We start from the raw sequence: 16,873 nt of genomic DNA, 5'->3' as shown, positions 1-16,873 counted from the left end.
CAGACTATTCTGGATTCGCGTCACTAAGTCCTTATTCGGAAGAAAGTGCTTCCTACTATAAGGATTTTTCCATACTAAGTACTCGAACTCAAGACCTCTAATGGATCTGTTATTATTCAATTTATAACTTCATGTTCTTTCTTAAATTTCTTCCATTTATCTTAAAATCTTTACTTTCGATTTTACTTGGTTTCCTAGTTAGTTAGTCAATTAACTTAAATATCGTGTGCACCAACCAAAAAAATGCACTTATAAAAGTTGCTTCATATATTGGATGTAAGTTGTAACGTCTATTTCAAATAGACATGAGTTTCAATTTTCTAGAGATTCTATATATGCAAAAGTTGTTCACGATAAAATATTGATAATTTCGATTTTTAAAAAATAGTATTATAATGTCATCATATTAAATTAATTTAGTATGGTTAATTAGTTATTTTAAAGCTTGATTTCAATATTTTATGATCCTGGTATACTGTAACTATAGTTTTTCCGACTTTAACTTACTTATAACTTAAACTTTCAAGAAACGTGTCAGTATATCATACTAACATCTTAAACAGGAAGAAATATTCAAAAAAAAGTACGAGCAATATTTACCTTAGTTAATCGTTTACATAGAAAAGAAATTTTATTCAGGCTATAGTAAATAAAACTCCAACATCTAAATAATTAGTTTTGTACTAATATTGTTTTATATATTTGTTAGTATTATGATAAAATGTATGGATTGTATACTATATATTTCGATAGGGTATTCAGTATTTTTTTTTTTTTGTTATAAATTAAATATCAAATATTATACCTCATACCAAATTCCAAATCTTTTTTAAAATGCATACCAAATATCATAACATTGAAACCATGATATCAAAGAAATTTTACTTCGATATAGTATCAGTATCTACTGCACCATGTCCACCCCTAAAGCACATTCATGCTTCTCTATAACAATCATCCTTTGATATTATACTATAATATCATAACATTGAAACCATGATATCAAAGAAATTTTACTTCGATATAGTATCAGTATCTACTGCACCATGTCCACCCCTAAAACACATTCATGCTTCTCTATAACAATCATCCTTTGATATTATACTATAACAATCAAATTTTTTTTGGAATCAATCTTTTATATTATGCTATTTTATATATTCTTTATAATAATATTTTTATATATCCAGATAAACGATGTCATTAAAAAAAATGTTTTTTTATAGTAAAATGAGATGATGGGTTTTGTCAATAAGGTAACTAAAAAGGAAGCATTTGCTATATGAATATGTAGTCATTTGTGTATGCTTCCTAAACCACATGTGTAGGACAATACAAGCCACATAGATCAAGATTAATGACATGAGCTACTAAAGTACTAGGCAAAATCTTCCTATTATCCTAATGGATTTGATCTTCAAGTGGTCCAAATTTCTTCATGTGCAATAAAAGTTAGTTATTTTTAGGTATGGTGATAATTAAACTTTGAGGTGGGCCTTGACATATTTTAGGTAGTAGTTGCATAACGTTTCAACTAACTACTTCATGGGGTGGGGTGAGGAATGTCATGGGTATTAGCCCGATGTTAGGTATTTATATTAGGGTTTGACTAAAATTGAATTCGAGTCGGGAAGTATCATAGCGCTTCTTAATAAAGGAGACTCTATTTCCAACTTAACTGGAATTTGAGATTTTTGATTAAGGATCAAAGAGTAATTATAACCCACTTGAGACATATGTATAATATGCATATTATATATGTATATACTATGTATAATGGCTAGTGGATGTTAATATTTTGGTTAAGTGGCCAAATGGGTAACTGCCTCTATTAATTCATGCAAATATGATATGTTCAAAAAGTAATTTCAATTTATTAACTTAGCCATTTCGATTCGTTCAGTTCAATCCGTTTTAAAGTTAGGTTAATATGCAACTCAAATTACTTTATGATAAAACATGTCTAAGATACTTTTTAAAAGAATTCTTTTGTTTGATAAGTTGACATAATAAGGGTGGGGGGATTATTAAGTAATTAAACTATAACAAAAAACAAATAAAGAAAAATAAAATGTAGTTGGCTATGACCTTTTATTTAGCCTATTTTGTTGACTCAACTCATTTCGACCTAAATAACTTTAACCAGCCCATTTCTTAACTCATTTTATTTTGACCGTTCAAATTAAATCCAATTCGATTTACCGACTCTCCTAATATTATTATTTATTTATTTTAACTTAAGAGGGGAATTATCTTTTTCATTATAGAAGACTTTAGTATGAACATGATCTGTAAAATTCTATTATTATTTTTTCCAATCTGCTTTTTTAGTAGCATCTATAGCTTATGTGTCAAGTTGTAATCCTTTTATAATATGGTGGGTCGTTAATTATTCACTCTTTAAAGCTATACAGCCTAGCTATTAACTTTTGAATTGTCTTACAAAAAAAGAGAAGGTTTTCAAGGAATTATACAACAAGAGAGGTGGTTAATAGATTCTCCAAATTGAATAAAGTACTAATTATTGATTTATCTAGGAAATTATAGAGCATATTATTGGACTTGTTGTAATTGATTGTTAAATTAGTTGTTATTTCAAATATTTTTTAAATTTTGGCTTAACATTTTTTTAAGTTATGATATTGTAACTTGTTGGTTTCTTTGATATTACTACTAGTTTTATAAAATTGGACAACTAAGATATGTATTATTATTGTTATTCATATTTTTGTTTATATCTATCTGTATTAGCTTTCCAGAAACCACTTGTAATACATCCAAAAGACTATGTGGAGTGTTGAACACTTGTTTCATCATTTTTATATAGAGGTTTCGAGTTGGATCGCTAGATATGAAATTGTCTGGTTGAAAGAGATTTACAACACCCCCACCCCCTTCTCCAAAGTAAGATTTGCCAACACGAATCTATATTAGTCGAGCTTCAATATTCGCAAAAGCAAGAGTAGCTTTATATTAGATTTTTTTCCCTTTCAGATCTCGAGAGACACTATAAATTTCATCCCAAATTTTATCACCATGGCCATTTGGTTCACCCCTACCATAAAAAAGTCTCATACTTACATGGTTGTTATTGATAATTTGATCATCTTGGACCACAAAGAACCTAGTCATGCTTATAGCTTTTTAAAAGCTTATGTCCTCCCTTTGACATTTGAGTTAGCAATACCTCTATGTGAATCATGCTTGTGTTATGCAATAAAGACTACTTTTTTTCAATTTCTTTTCTTTAAATTATGAGTAGAAATTTGTGTTGTGTGGATAAGATAGAGTGGTGGACAATTTCCCGCCCAAAAAGTAGATCTTGTTCTTTTCGTCCCAAATAAAATAATATAAAATCGAATCTTTAAGATACTTGCAACCTCAAATTAGTTGATCATTGATTGAAAGAACCAGTAAAAAGAATAAAACCTTCATGATTTAATTTTGGTGTGTCTATTCGATAAAATAAGAGCTTTTCGAGGTGAAAGTTTTAAAAAGGGGCAACCTTGTGCATAAGCATTCCGCGTTGGCAGAGTTTTCAAAAAAAGCCGCACCTTGAAAGATGTAATGTAAATAACATATTCTAATACAAGCATAAATGATTGTTTCCACGTAGCATTACCAAAAAAATCTAAAGTTGATGACATTTGATAGATGACAAAACAAGAAATTCTATCTTCTAATCCATGAAACACAATTGGCATAAAAATAGAACAAATATCTGTACAAGTTGCGTAAGCAGAGAGAGAGAGCAAAGGGTGCTGAATCATAATGCTCTTGTCCTGTATCACTATCTCTATATTTAACTAATTGCTGATACAGAACACACCACATTTGCACACATATACATAAAATCTTGTTTTTTTTTTCTTTCTATATACTTTATAGTATATATATATATAGACTATTTTTCTTTACCAATTAGACTTCAGATCTCCTTTGGATATATCTGCAAAAACAGAAAAATTGTAAAAACAGTCAGTTAGTTAGGTACCATGACACAAAAGATTAAAGGAAACTAATCCATTCATAAAGGAGTAAATAAGAAAGAATTAAGTGGTAATCTGATAGCCCGTTTGGCCAAGCTTCTGCTCTAATACTTGGCAAAAAGTGTTTTTCAAATTGATTAGCTGAACACAAACTGCTACTCTCCAAAAGTACTTTTTTCGAAAAACATTTCCAACAAAAAACAGGTTTTGGGAGCTTGAGTTGAGATGTTTGGCCAAGCTTTTAGGGGAAAAAATAAGTGTTTTTGAGTAGTAGGTGAAGTTTACGGAAGATGAAGAAAGTAATTGTTCCCGAAAAACACATTTGAGAACTTAACAAAACACAAATTATTGCTCTAACATTGGCAAAAGTGTTCTTCAAATTGATTAATCAATCACAAACTGCTACTTTCCGATACTATGATACTATGCATTTCTGAAAATATACAGGCTTTGAATGCTATGAGTATGAATCTCGTGGTAGCACATGGTTTATCGTACAAAATGTAGTGAACCAGCAGATAAAATAGAATATTTTCAAAATTAAGATGATGATATGACAATAGTTAATTACCTGAAACCTGCTATGTGGAAACTGGATTTGGTCCAAAGAAAATACAATAACAACTTCATGAGCATATGGATTCTGTAGATTTGAGTTTTACTTCAGTCTTTCTGAAGGGAGTAACTTTAAGATATCGATAAAAAGATCCGGTTTTTAATGCTGAGACCTGCATTCATGTGCTAATATGTTAGTTAAAAAGAGAAAATAAGAATCAGTAAAACCTAATAAATGAGTGACATGTGCTTTTCATATAAAGATTTAGCACTTAAACATGATTAATGAACACATTTCTATTACAATTCATCAATTAAGGAGAGTAAATCAATATCTTAGCAAGTTTTGTTCAAACCAAATGTGACCAAGTCAAAAGGCACATGGAAGTTGCAATTGGCAAGAGGACAAAAACCATATATTGCCGGTCTACTCCTCCTTTTTTAATAACCTTAGTGTTCGAGTCAGTTCACACACACCTCAACTAATTCCATAGGTACATGTTACCTCCCACCAGCACAAGCACACCAAGTAACATTGTCCATCAAGGGTTGGACAACAACAACATACCTAGTGAAATCCCATTAAGTGGGATCTGAGAGGGTAGAGAGTATGCAAACCTAACCACTACCTCTAGACTGTTTTCGAAAAACCCTCAGCTCAAGTGAAGGGCTCCTCTCAAGATGCAAAAAATCAGAGTCCTATTTCATTTCTATTTTCAAATCTATCTATTCAAATTTCCCATTAAGTGTATTGATCAAGAAAGCCTGTATACAAAAGGTTGTCTTCCTTTCTCAACCTTAGTGGACCCAAACAACTTGCAATTCCATGTCCATGTTGTCTCTAAACATGATTTTCCTTAGTCCCCACTTTTCAAATTAGTTGTACTATTTCTAGTAAATAAAGAACTTGCTGAACTGGCCATGTGACTTTTCAACTATACCAAATTTGAAATTTGCTAAGATCAAGGAGAGAAAATAAAGGGATTAATTAACTTACAGCTTCAATATCAATCTTGTAAACAAGAAGCTTTCTTCTTTCCCTGCAGCTAATTCTATAAGCCACCACTACATGAGCAACAGCCAATGCTAACGAGCATACGAACAACGCCATCTCCATAACTCGAACATACCCTCCTCGATCCATACTCGAACTATGTGCAAACACATATGAAGCCTTCAAGGACACAAACACCAATGATGAAACTGAACAAATTGTAGCAATCCCCAAATATGGCCCTCTTGATAACCTTGGTCCATCACATAAGCTATAAACACCTATAATCAAAATCAACAAAAAAAATTCAATCTTTTCAGTATTCAACATACCAATTGATCATAACTTCATAACCCTTTTGCCAAAATTACTTGATTTATCAAAAAAACCATCAAAATCTAAGCTAACCAATTCAAAAATACAACATCCATCCACCCATCTAATTGATCATAACCCGTTCGACAAAATGCTTGAATCAAATTAATCTAAATTTTACTCACTATTAACTAAAACAACCAAAATTATTTCCCATCAGAGATCAACTTACATAGAATGATGACGGACCTAACGATGGAGATGACCGGGATATCAATAAGTGAATACCGAAAATCGTAGTTGCTTAAGTGAGAAGAAAGTGTTTGAATTGAAAGTGAATATGGTGAAATGGAAGCAGACAATAAAAGTGAAGGAAGAAGTGTATCTGCAATTACAAGAAGAATTGGTGCAGAAAATAGGAGAAGTGAAATCAACATAGAAATCAAGAAAAAAATAGTTTTGACCCATCTCAAAACTTTGGTTCTTCTATCTTCTTTCAAAAAACCCATCTCGATTTTCCTTCACTGATGAGAGATTTTTGAGCTTTTGGTGCAGAGAAATGGTGGGAAAAAGGAGAATTTTGAGAACGAAGGCCAAGTGTTTGATGATTTGACTCAGAGAAAATATAGAGAAGATGACTTGAAATATAACACGCATAAGGTATCGGTCAAATATAGGAAGCTGCAATCGGCTGCTTATTGGGTTTTTCTTATGTGGACTAACGGCAAATTACCGAATTAAACTTTCATGAATCTTACCCACCAAAGGATGATGGGGTACGCGAGTCGTTTCTTTTTTAATCAGAGATCTTGATATTTTTTTTATTTTTGATATAAAGCGTTTTCTCTAACTGAATCTTATATGATGCGAATTTAAATGAATTGAGTTGCAAATATAAGTTTTGAATATAGGATGAGAAACTTTAGAAAATAGCTCGAAAGTCAAATCACTTTATAACGATGTTGTTGTTGGAATATTATTATAGAGAATGAATCAAATAACGTTACATGAAAAAGAATTCTTTTGTTTGATATAGTTTTGGAGTCGTTTCTTTCTTGATTCGAGGTTTTGATTTCTAATTTTTAGATATAACTTTTTTTTTAATATCGTTTCATCTCAGTGGACCCTATGAGCTACAATATAAATTTCGAACATCGAATAAGAAACTTTCTAAAAAAAGGCTCAAAATCTCAAATTACTTTATAATGATGTTGTTAGAATATTATTATAAAGAATGAATCATATAACTTAACATGAAAAATAGATTTCAGAAAAGATTTGATTGTTATACTGAAATGTTGTTATATAGGGCATAAAACACAAGTGTACGTGTCATTTAACTTGGTCTTAGTTGATATTTATGTCTTTCAATTTTGGGTATGTACAGATAAGCATTTGAACTATCATAAAGGTAAACAAGTAGACACGTATCTTGCATGCATGAAAAAATCTCACGTGATTTTCCATGTAGGATGATTGCATCTTACAGGATTTGTCATTTAGGACGTGTGTGTCTACTTATTTAATTATGTAATAGTTTATCTGTATATTTGTGCACACCAAAATTTTTAAAGAGCATAAATGCCAATTAAAATCATATTAAATGACACATTTATATATTATACTTTGTTAAATATATGAATTAAATAAAGTAATAAATACTACACTCCTAAATAGTTTTGATTTCCTTCTCCAACTTTAATTAAAGTAAGCAGTTTTAGAATTTTATTATCATAAACTAAAATTATATATTGTAATAGACATTAAAACATTCTTTTTTTAATCTTGTGGAGTTAAATGTATTATACTCTATCATTCTTGTAAGAAAGTTTTAATAGGAATAAACTGAGAGTAGGGGTGTTCACGGTTTGGATAAAAACCGATCCAAACTGAAAAACCAAACCAAATCGATAAAATAAAATCGATTTTATTTGGGTTTGGTTTGGTTTTAGATTTTTGAAAGTCGATAGTATTTGGTTTGGTTATGGTTTTATTCGAAAAAAACCGAAGAAATAACCGAATCGATGAATTATATACATATATTTTATTAATATACATACTTAATATATTATTTTTATAAACAATTTTAAAGATCTTATACATATTTTCATTAAAATTTCTTTATAATTTACTTATTGAAAGCAAAAATGTCCAAGATGAAACATTTATCTTATTGATTTCATGTATACGAGTGTCCATGTCAATTCTTTGTGGGACTGAAAATGCCAATATAGTGAATTTTAAAGCTTTATTGATAGTAAATTTAGTGATTGAAAGTTTAGTAATTTAAGTCATTCTAACTATTTTTCGTTTTGAATGGATTGTTGTCACTTTTTTCACATTTTAAATGAATTGTTTCTTTTATTTTTGTGTATGGTTAATAACCGAATAACCGAACCAAACCAAACCAAAACCGATAAATGTATATTATATTTGATTTGATTTGGTTTTGATAATTTTAAAACCGATTAAGTTGGTTTGGTTTTGATTTTGACCAATAACCGATTTAAACCAACCCGTGAACACCCCTAACTGAGAGTATTGAAATTAAACATTAATTAAGTAAAGGAAAATATTGATTTTTCCAACATCGAAGGTATATATAGGAAGAATTATAAAATAGGGAATCGAAACCTCATAAATACAATAAAAATTCAGATAAACCAACTTAATTAGCTACTTAAATTTGTTCGATATATGAAAATATTCTTTTTAAAATAGTATAAATAAAAAAAGTTAAAATATAAATTGACATAGTGAAGTAAATATTTTGAGATATACACTGAAGTGAAAAGAATCTCACATGAATAGACTTGATGAATTATTAATATTTAATTAGCATTAAATACTTATATAAGTCAATTTTGGAGCCTGAAGGTGGCGTTTCCCTGTTGCAAAGTTTGTGTGCCATCGACTAATTAATATTTAAAATTCACTAAAATTATATTAATTAATAGTAAATTTAAATTCATATCAGAATTATAACATATTCAACATTAAAAAACGAGAAAAAATTGAATCACAAAATCTTAATTAAATAATCAAACCCTTTTTTTATATATCTAAGTTTCTTGGAAATAGAGGCAGAGTTAAAAATTTAAAATACTGATTTAGTCAAATCAAATAATTTCTGTTCAAACAGTAAATTTGTGTTAATCTTTTTAAAACTAATTACACAAATATTAAGTTCAGAGTTTAGTCATTAACGTGGAAAATCATGATTCAAAACTTAAGAACTAATAAAATTAAAATTCAGATTCCCTCTATAAATTATATGCAAATCGCTTTAGCAAGATGACTTTGACAATTTAAACGTGTGATTTTTGCATAATTTCTCTTTTAAAATTCTAAACAAAATTTGCTATAATTCTTTCTAGAAACTTCTCAGTCTGACTTTTAGGAAAAACTCAATTTGAAGAAAAAAAACAATAATTTCAATTGTAGCATCACTAGTTTGAATATTTGTTTTTTCTTTCTATATGAACCCTACAATAATTTTCATTATTCACTATTTATTTAATTTCCTCACAACTAATAATTACCCTCAGAATATTAGGTCTAATTACCCACCTTCGTGAATCTGAAATTATTTAAAGAGAAATCATTAAAAGAAGGAAATTAGTTGCTCTTGTATATATTATGGGCCATAAAGGTGGAACAATTGATTCAAATTCTATTGTATATATAAAAGTAAAATATCTTTTTAAAAATATATACCGTAAATATTAAATTTTCTTAGCTAATTCATCTATTTATTTTTTTATATTTTAAACTTAGGTAAATTTTTTGACTCCATCACTAGAAGTTGTACCAACAAAAGAATTACACGCACTAATATGTTAATTCATTAATCAATTAATAAGATATTGATCGATTTGGTGTTTAATTAAGAGACATAATATATATATATATATATATATATTGGTTAATAAAAATTTCGACTTGTTCACTATGTTGTACTCTGCAAAAGAGATAATGTTTGCCTTTTCTAATATTCAATATTTACATAGATGCTAGAACCTCCAATAGGTAGATTAGTCATTAGTTAATTAATTAACACCATAATTATCTTTATTTTAGGTCAAAATTAAATTAATGTTGTTGACTAAGAAATAAAGTCATAATTATGTCAATAAGATCTCAACCGCTACTTAATTTATTTGTGACAGAAAAGTTTTAAATTCAAAATTTAACTCTATAAAACTTTACGTACCTATTTTTGTAATTATTTATTGTGTTAACTTACTGCGTAAATTGTACAAAATATCTAATTGCACAATTTCAAGTAAGATGATGATTATAAATGTAGTAAATACTGATAGCTGTCAACAAATTGTGAATTAATTCCAAACCTATATATTATTGTAAATTATTAATTTTGAACCAATTGTTACCCTTTAAACTCAACTATCAGTATATTATTCGCTTTGGTCCGATGCGCTTCTAAGCACCTCAAAGATTTGTGGACCTCATGGTTTTGATTTCTTAAGATTTAACTCAAAAAGTGTATTAATAGATAAATTGGTTGATTGTGAACTTGTCCGATTCATCTGAGTTATCTCAAGACACTTGAGCCTCACACTTTTATTCTCTTAAATTTTATTTAACTATCAAAACGCCTTAATAATTGAATTATATACGAAACCATTCTTAGAAAGTTCATATTTTCGATGTATAATCAGTAATTCATGACTTGCTACGACTTTGTATACATAAATATTTATGGAAACCATTTGAAACGGAATTGCTACTTTTTTCTTGTTATTGATAGAGTGGTATTCTCCAAATCTTTTTGACTAGAAAATTTGACCAGAATGATATTTTATCCATGTTAGTTTATCTTTTTAATTATTTTTACCCTTTTAACTTTAAATATCGTTTAACTAAAAAACGGAAAAAAAAATCAGTTTATTTTAAAATTAAAAAAAAATATTATAGTTTTTTAAATTTTTTGACCAAATTCTTACCAAATTTTCTGGCCATTTAGCACTTCCCTAAATATAATACTAATTAAGTTCCATGGTTCTAGAAACAAATTAAAAGAAAAGATAAAGAATTGGTCAACTCAAACACAACTAGAAAATGTACACATATTATGTAAAATTAACATGGTGTATATATGCCTTTGATTGGGGAGATTTTAGTGTTTCAATAATTATCACAAAAATTGATTCATTTGGGCATTAATGTACCTAGTTTAGTTCTATGAATCTTGTAAGTTGTAACAATATACAGCCGTCAATATTGGAACATGTGAAATAATATTGGACCAACTGAAAATTGTCTTCATTCAAAATTTATGATGAATTGTGAATAATTTATTCCTAATTAACTAGATTAATTACAAGTTACCACTCCGAGAGAGTTGTTTGAATGATAATAGCACTTCACATTTTCAATCTTAAGGTTGTGAGTTCGAATCACCAAAAGACAAAAAAAAAAAAAAAAATTCCTTAAGGAGAGGTAAAAAAACATTAAAAATTTAATTTTTTAAAAATTTCGTGTCAAGTTAGAAGTCAGAATCATACCATCAAATTGAAACAAAGAATAGACTAATATGGTTGTTGTCTTGGAATTTGGTTGACACCATGTGGTCACATGCAAAAATTTGGTTCTGCCATATATCCTTCGTCTGGTTTGATTTTGTAAAATAAATTTGTTTCATAGTTTAATCAAATTACATATGGATTTTTCTATAAGTATATTTGGGATTGAGACATAGCTGTTATGAGACTATTTGGAGACTTATTTGGTCAATATATCGTTAAATTTTATGATATGGTCCAAATTTGTCATCTAACAATAGTTGAGGTAAATATTTTTCATGTTGTTATAATATTAGTCCAAATATACCTTTATTTGCCAACTTGTTATAATTATCTTTTATCATTTTTCCTTTCATTACTATAATCTTGTCTTGAGTACCGTTGTACCGGTATATTGCTGCAAATGATTTAAAAATTAAAATTGAATCGATGAAATTTTATGAGATGCAGAAATTTAATTTGTTGTATACTTTCTACTTCTTCATTGTTTGAATTCTATTTAACATGATTTGAGGCTCAGAGATAGAACACAAATTTTCGATAAAATCCATCAGAATTGGCTTGTCGATCGTAAACATTCTCAACAAACTTTTTATTGGTAATTTCACATTTCCTTAGACATTTTCTCGAAATTATCATCTTCTTTTTTAAGTAGTTGAGAATTTAACGATAAAAATCCAATATATTTAAAAAGTATAATATATGACATACGTAAATGAGATAAGTATGCAAATATGGAAAGCAAAATAAGACTTTTACGTCTTACTAAAGGGAAACAATAAAGAAATTTCATTATATTTTGACGTTTTATGAAACATAAGTTAGAAAATATTAGGCTTCTAGAAGGCATTACTTCTAGACAGAGGAAACTTTTCTAAATATTATTTTCCAGTTTTAAAAAAATTTGGTCTAAAATAATTGATGAATTAAATAAAGTTCTAAGAAGTTTTTATAACTTTTTATTAGTCAATTAAAGAAGAGATAAAAATTTGGAAAAAAATGATTATTATTTTCTTGTATTACAAGAAAGAATTGTTTAGTTGTTTCCCTCCATCTTTAATATACAATGATTAATGAATATGCACATAATGCATATAGACATGTTAATTTGGTCTCAACTGGCCACTAAATATTTTAACTTTGAGAATGTATCCATATCTAGATATCTTAACTCATCTTCACAATGTCGGTTGAATACTTCAACTTACAAAATGATCATTTAGACACTTCCAAACTTTATGTGTCATGTCAGCGTCGAATGTCCACGAGACACAATAGGAACGAGTTGATACGTTCAGATATATGTTATTCTTAAAGTTTGAGTGTTTAGTTGTCAATTAAAACCAAATTAAGATATGTCTGTCTATATATATATATATATATATATATCTATTAATGAATAAATTAAACTAACATCTTATATGTTCATGACTTCATTCAAACATTTCAATAGAAAAGAAAATGCAATTAAATTAATTTTCCAATCTAGTTTACTAATGAAGCCAAAGCACACCTTTGATTGTGAAGTTTACAAATAATATTCTACACTACATGAGATAGAGAGAGAGTCGTTGACAAATGCAGATAGAAAATGTAACAATTTTTTCTTCTTCATTAATGTAGTGCAATAAAGTTTTTTTTTTACATAGTCAACACATCATATACATAAAATTCAAACAAAAAAAATCAACACATTAAATATATGATCATCAAAGAATATATATATATATATATATATATATATATATATTTGTGGATTTATTAAGGAAAAGGAAGACTCTGAAACTCTTGACCATATATATCATAGGGTAAAAAATGAAAATAAACTAAAGGATCGGGTATTTAAAATCGCGGATGAGTCATTTGATTTTGAGCTTAACATGTGTTTTTTCATTAAAATTAAAGGCAAATTTGTATCAAAGTATAGTGGGAGGTATATTTGAATTGAAAATACAACAGAAGGGCCAAGGGGTATATATATTTGGACTGAAAGTTTAACGAGGGTTATATTTAAACTATTTTTGATAGTACATGAGTATGTTTGACCTTTTTTCAATTGTATTGTGAACACATTAGTTATTTCACATTATATCATGTATAAAATATTACACAAAATCCTTCATATAATTATACTCATATTACATACACATGTTTTAAAATTACAAATCAAGCAATTTTAATCCGGCTCTACATTAACTAGCAGATTTTCTATTTCTTTGTTGAATGTTGTCTCTCGAGTAAGATTTTTCTTTAAGTTGAATTATACACGAGGCCAAGGGTATATTTGAATTATGTAGTTTCTTGTTACAATAATACAAAGTGGTTAGTTTCGATGGAAAAAAAAAATCGACTCCAAGTATGAATTGCCACGTGGCACATGTTGTTTTCCCAAAATAAATGAATTTTATTTATTTTTTGCATAATTTAAATCTTTCTTTCCAACTCATTGACTAAGAAAACGAAAGGCTGCTACGTACCCCAGACTTTCCAGAAACTCATCAAAACTTATTTTTCACACTCGCTTTTGAAAAACTTCAACTATATATATGCCACCTAGGTCTTTTTAATTTTTCAGACATCTTGAAAATCTGAATCTAAAAATCTTCAATAAAAAGAAAATATATTGTTGAATTAAAAAAAAAAAGTTCACAAAGACATGATTATATTCCTTTTTGGGAAAATTAGGCGAAATGACAAATATATAGAGTATATTAGGTAATATAGCTATAATTTTGCTTATTTTTAATCCGTAGTTATAGTTTCACGAAATTTCACTATTCAATTTTTTAATGGTAAAAATTTAGAATTTGTATAATTTGGTCCTCGATTGTATAAATTCAAAATTGATATATGCTTACCCTAGCTATTTGTATACGATTTATGAAAAATTCATAATAAATTACCATGTCTGTATATTGGCATGCGAAATATACAAACGGAATTATGAAAAATTTGTATATACTACCATATTTGTATATTTGCAAATGAAATATACAAATGGGCATGCGAAATATAAAAACCGCAGCCTCCATTTGTATATACTTATCCCATTTGTATATTTACAAGCGAAATATATAAACGACAGCCTCCATAGCAAACAAAACTATAGCTATGAAGCGCAATTACCGAAAATATGATTATAGAGCCTTATTATGTCTATTATCTTTGCTATTTCTGAATAAAATTACTCTTTTCTTTTCCAAAGCAAACGCCATACGTGAAAGTCTGTCCAATAAATTTAGAATATATGAGAAGAAATCACTTAGTGTTTTTAGTTATACAGAAATTGAACCGGAGACTTTATGATGCTCAACCTACGTCGTCATTGACCACTAACTCATTCTCGTGAATGCAAAAAAGAATTCATTTTTTTCAATACTCAATGGCCTAATTTATGGAGTACCTTTTGAATTCAAGAGTGAGTTTTCTTTGATTTTGATCACTTTTTATATATGATTTTCAAATATATAAATTTACTTAAAGGAAAATTAATTTTTTTATATTCAAATCATATTCAAAATTCAAACAAAGTTATCTAAATTGGGACAGAAGAAACACTGAATAAACCCAATAAAAAAGCTCTTAGTTAATGTTCTCTAAAGGCATGAAACAATTGTCATATGTTAGTTTATTTACGTACTGGCCTTGCTTTTGTACAATTGGTCATTAATCATGCTGCAAAAATGAATTTTTACATTACAATATAGGGAAAAAATATGATAAACCGAACAAGACAGGGTGCGACAAGGTAAAATATAGCTGTTAATGCTTATGAATTTAGACTTTTGTATAATACAAATGAATTTAAATTATATACCTTAAAACGTAAATATTGGAATCTCTACACAAATAGTTGAACAGAGTTATTATTATACTTTTTCTAATTAGTATATGAATTATACACTCATTATACATAACTATACACATATTATAGATGAATTATGTATACGTACACACATATATATATATATAGACATACTTATACTATTCGTCGACTATTTTTAATTTTAACTTGAATTTCCAACTCGTTGACTGAAAAAATTGGGTAGGTTGAGGCAAAGGATGCTACATATGTAATTCAATCCCATTAAAAATGAGACTTTTTTCCCTTTATTTTTCCTTTTTTTTTTGTCAACTAATCCATGATCTTTTTAGTGTGATTCTTGTGACATTTGTGTTAATGACAAAAGCAATGACGCAGTTTTAATCTTTTTTTTCTAAGAAAAGAAGACTAAAAAAAGTATAATTAGGCTTTTAGCATGCATCATTAGGTTAGTGTTTGCTTATTTTAATTATTTTATTCTCGTTGTATATATCCAGAAGTTGAGCCAATAGAGTACTTTATCTATCTTGAGAGATAAAAAAAGTTATTTTTGATAAACATCGGTCGAAAAAATAAAGCAATTCAAAGTAGTTTGAAAAAAATAATATAAGTAGAAAAATCATGGCAAAATATTATAGAGAGCAGTGAGCACGACAAAGCAATAGTTTGACAAGGAAAAACGAAAAAAGAAGAAGTAGTAACTACAAAATACTAGGGGTGTATACATGACCGGGTTGATTCGGGTTTTTTAAATATCAAACCAAATTATTTTTGTAAAATTTTTAAATTTATAAACCAAACCAAACTAATAAAATTCGGTTTTTTTCGAGTTTTTCAACCTCGGGTTGGTTCGGATTTTCAACTACCAAATCAAACCAAACTAATAAACCTCGGATTTTGTCAGATTTTTGGATTTTTTCGATAAAGTTTGCATACAAACATATAATTAACTTGTGCTCCAAATATTTCTTTAGTCCAACCAAAATACAATTATCTAAGGTGTTTCTTAAGAAAATAACACAAAATATGAGATGAGTATTGATGACACTAAAATATTCAATAAAAAATAATAATGAAATCATCATATAAACTAAATATTGCAAAGTCACAATGAAAATGATCATAATTTAAAAGTACTAAATCATGCTAAAATAAGTTTAATAAGTATTAGTTACATTACTAAATATTTACGGAATATTAAAATTAGATTATGTATTTTAATTGTCTAAACCAATGTAAAACTAAAGAACAAATATTCAATATTATTGTCATTCTTAGTGTTGAATTGATTTTCTTTTTGCATTAATATTAATTTGATTTTGATTTAAGTTTTATTATAATTATCAATATCTATGAACTATAATCTTTATTGGACCATTCTGAATTCTATGTTTTAAACTTGGAATAATATATTAAAAGATAAAAACTATGAAATAATATAAGAAATATTTTGAAATTATATCAAAGTAAATATTTTTATGTATAAAGTAAAATTTTAAAATTACATATATAATATCGGGTTGGTTTGGTCTCGGGTTGTTTTTTTTAAGTTAAAACCAAACCAACCCAAATATAGTCAGGTTTTTTTTTTTCCAATATCAAACCAAGTCAAACCAAACCACTAGTCGGGTTTTTTTTCCGGTTTGACTCG

The 16,873-nt window shown here is 27.9% G+C and overlaps 1 protein-coding gene across 1 annotated transcript; it reads right to left on the bottom strand.

The window, feature by feature from the left end:
* Positions 1 to 3,888: 3,888 nt before the first annotated feature.
* Positions 3,889 to 6,559, bottom strand: LOC125866808 (uncharacterized). Its single transcript, XM_049547162.1, has 4 exons — positions 6,086 to 6,559; positions 5,542 to 5,819; positions 4,561 to 4,717; positions 3,889 to 3,949 (listed from the first exon to the last, which is right to left on the bottom strand). Exons 1-3 carry the CDS (start codon positions 6,360 to 6,362, stop codon positions 4,616 to 4,618), a joined length of 657 nt encoding a protein of 218 aa, XP_049403119.1. The 5' UTR covers positions 6,363 to 6,559; the 3' UTR covers positions 3,889 to 3,949; positions 4,561 to 4,615.
* Positions 6,560 to 16,873: the final 10,314 nt, after the last annotated feature.

This window comes from Solanum stenotomum, chromosome 6, assembly GCF_019186545.1.
Source record: "Solanum stenotomum isolate F172 chromosome 6, ASM1918654v1, whole genome shotgun sequence".
Lineage (NCBI taxonomy): Eukaryota > Viridiplantae > Streptophyta > Magnoliopsida > Solanales > Solanaceae > Solanum > Solanum stenotomum.
The sequence above is the reverse complement of the archived record's forward strand: the minus strand, read 5'-3'. Positions and strand labels throughout refer to the sequence as shown.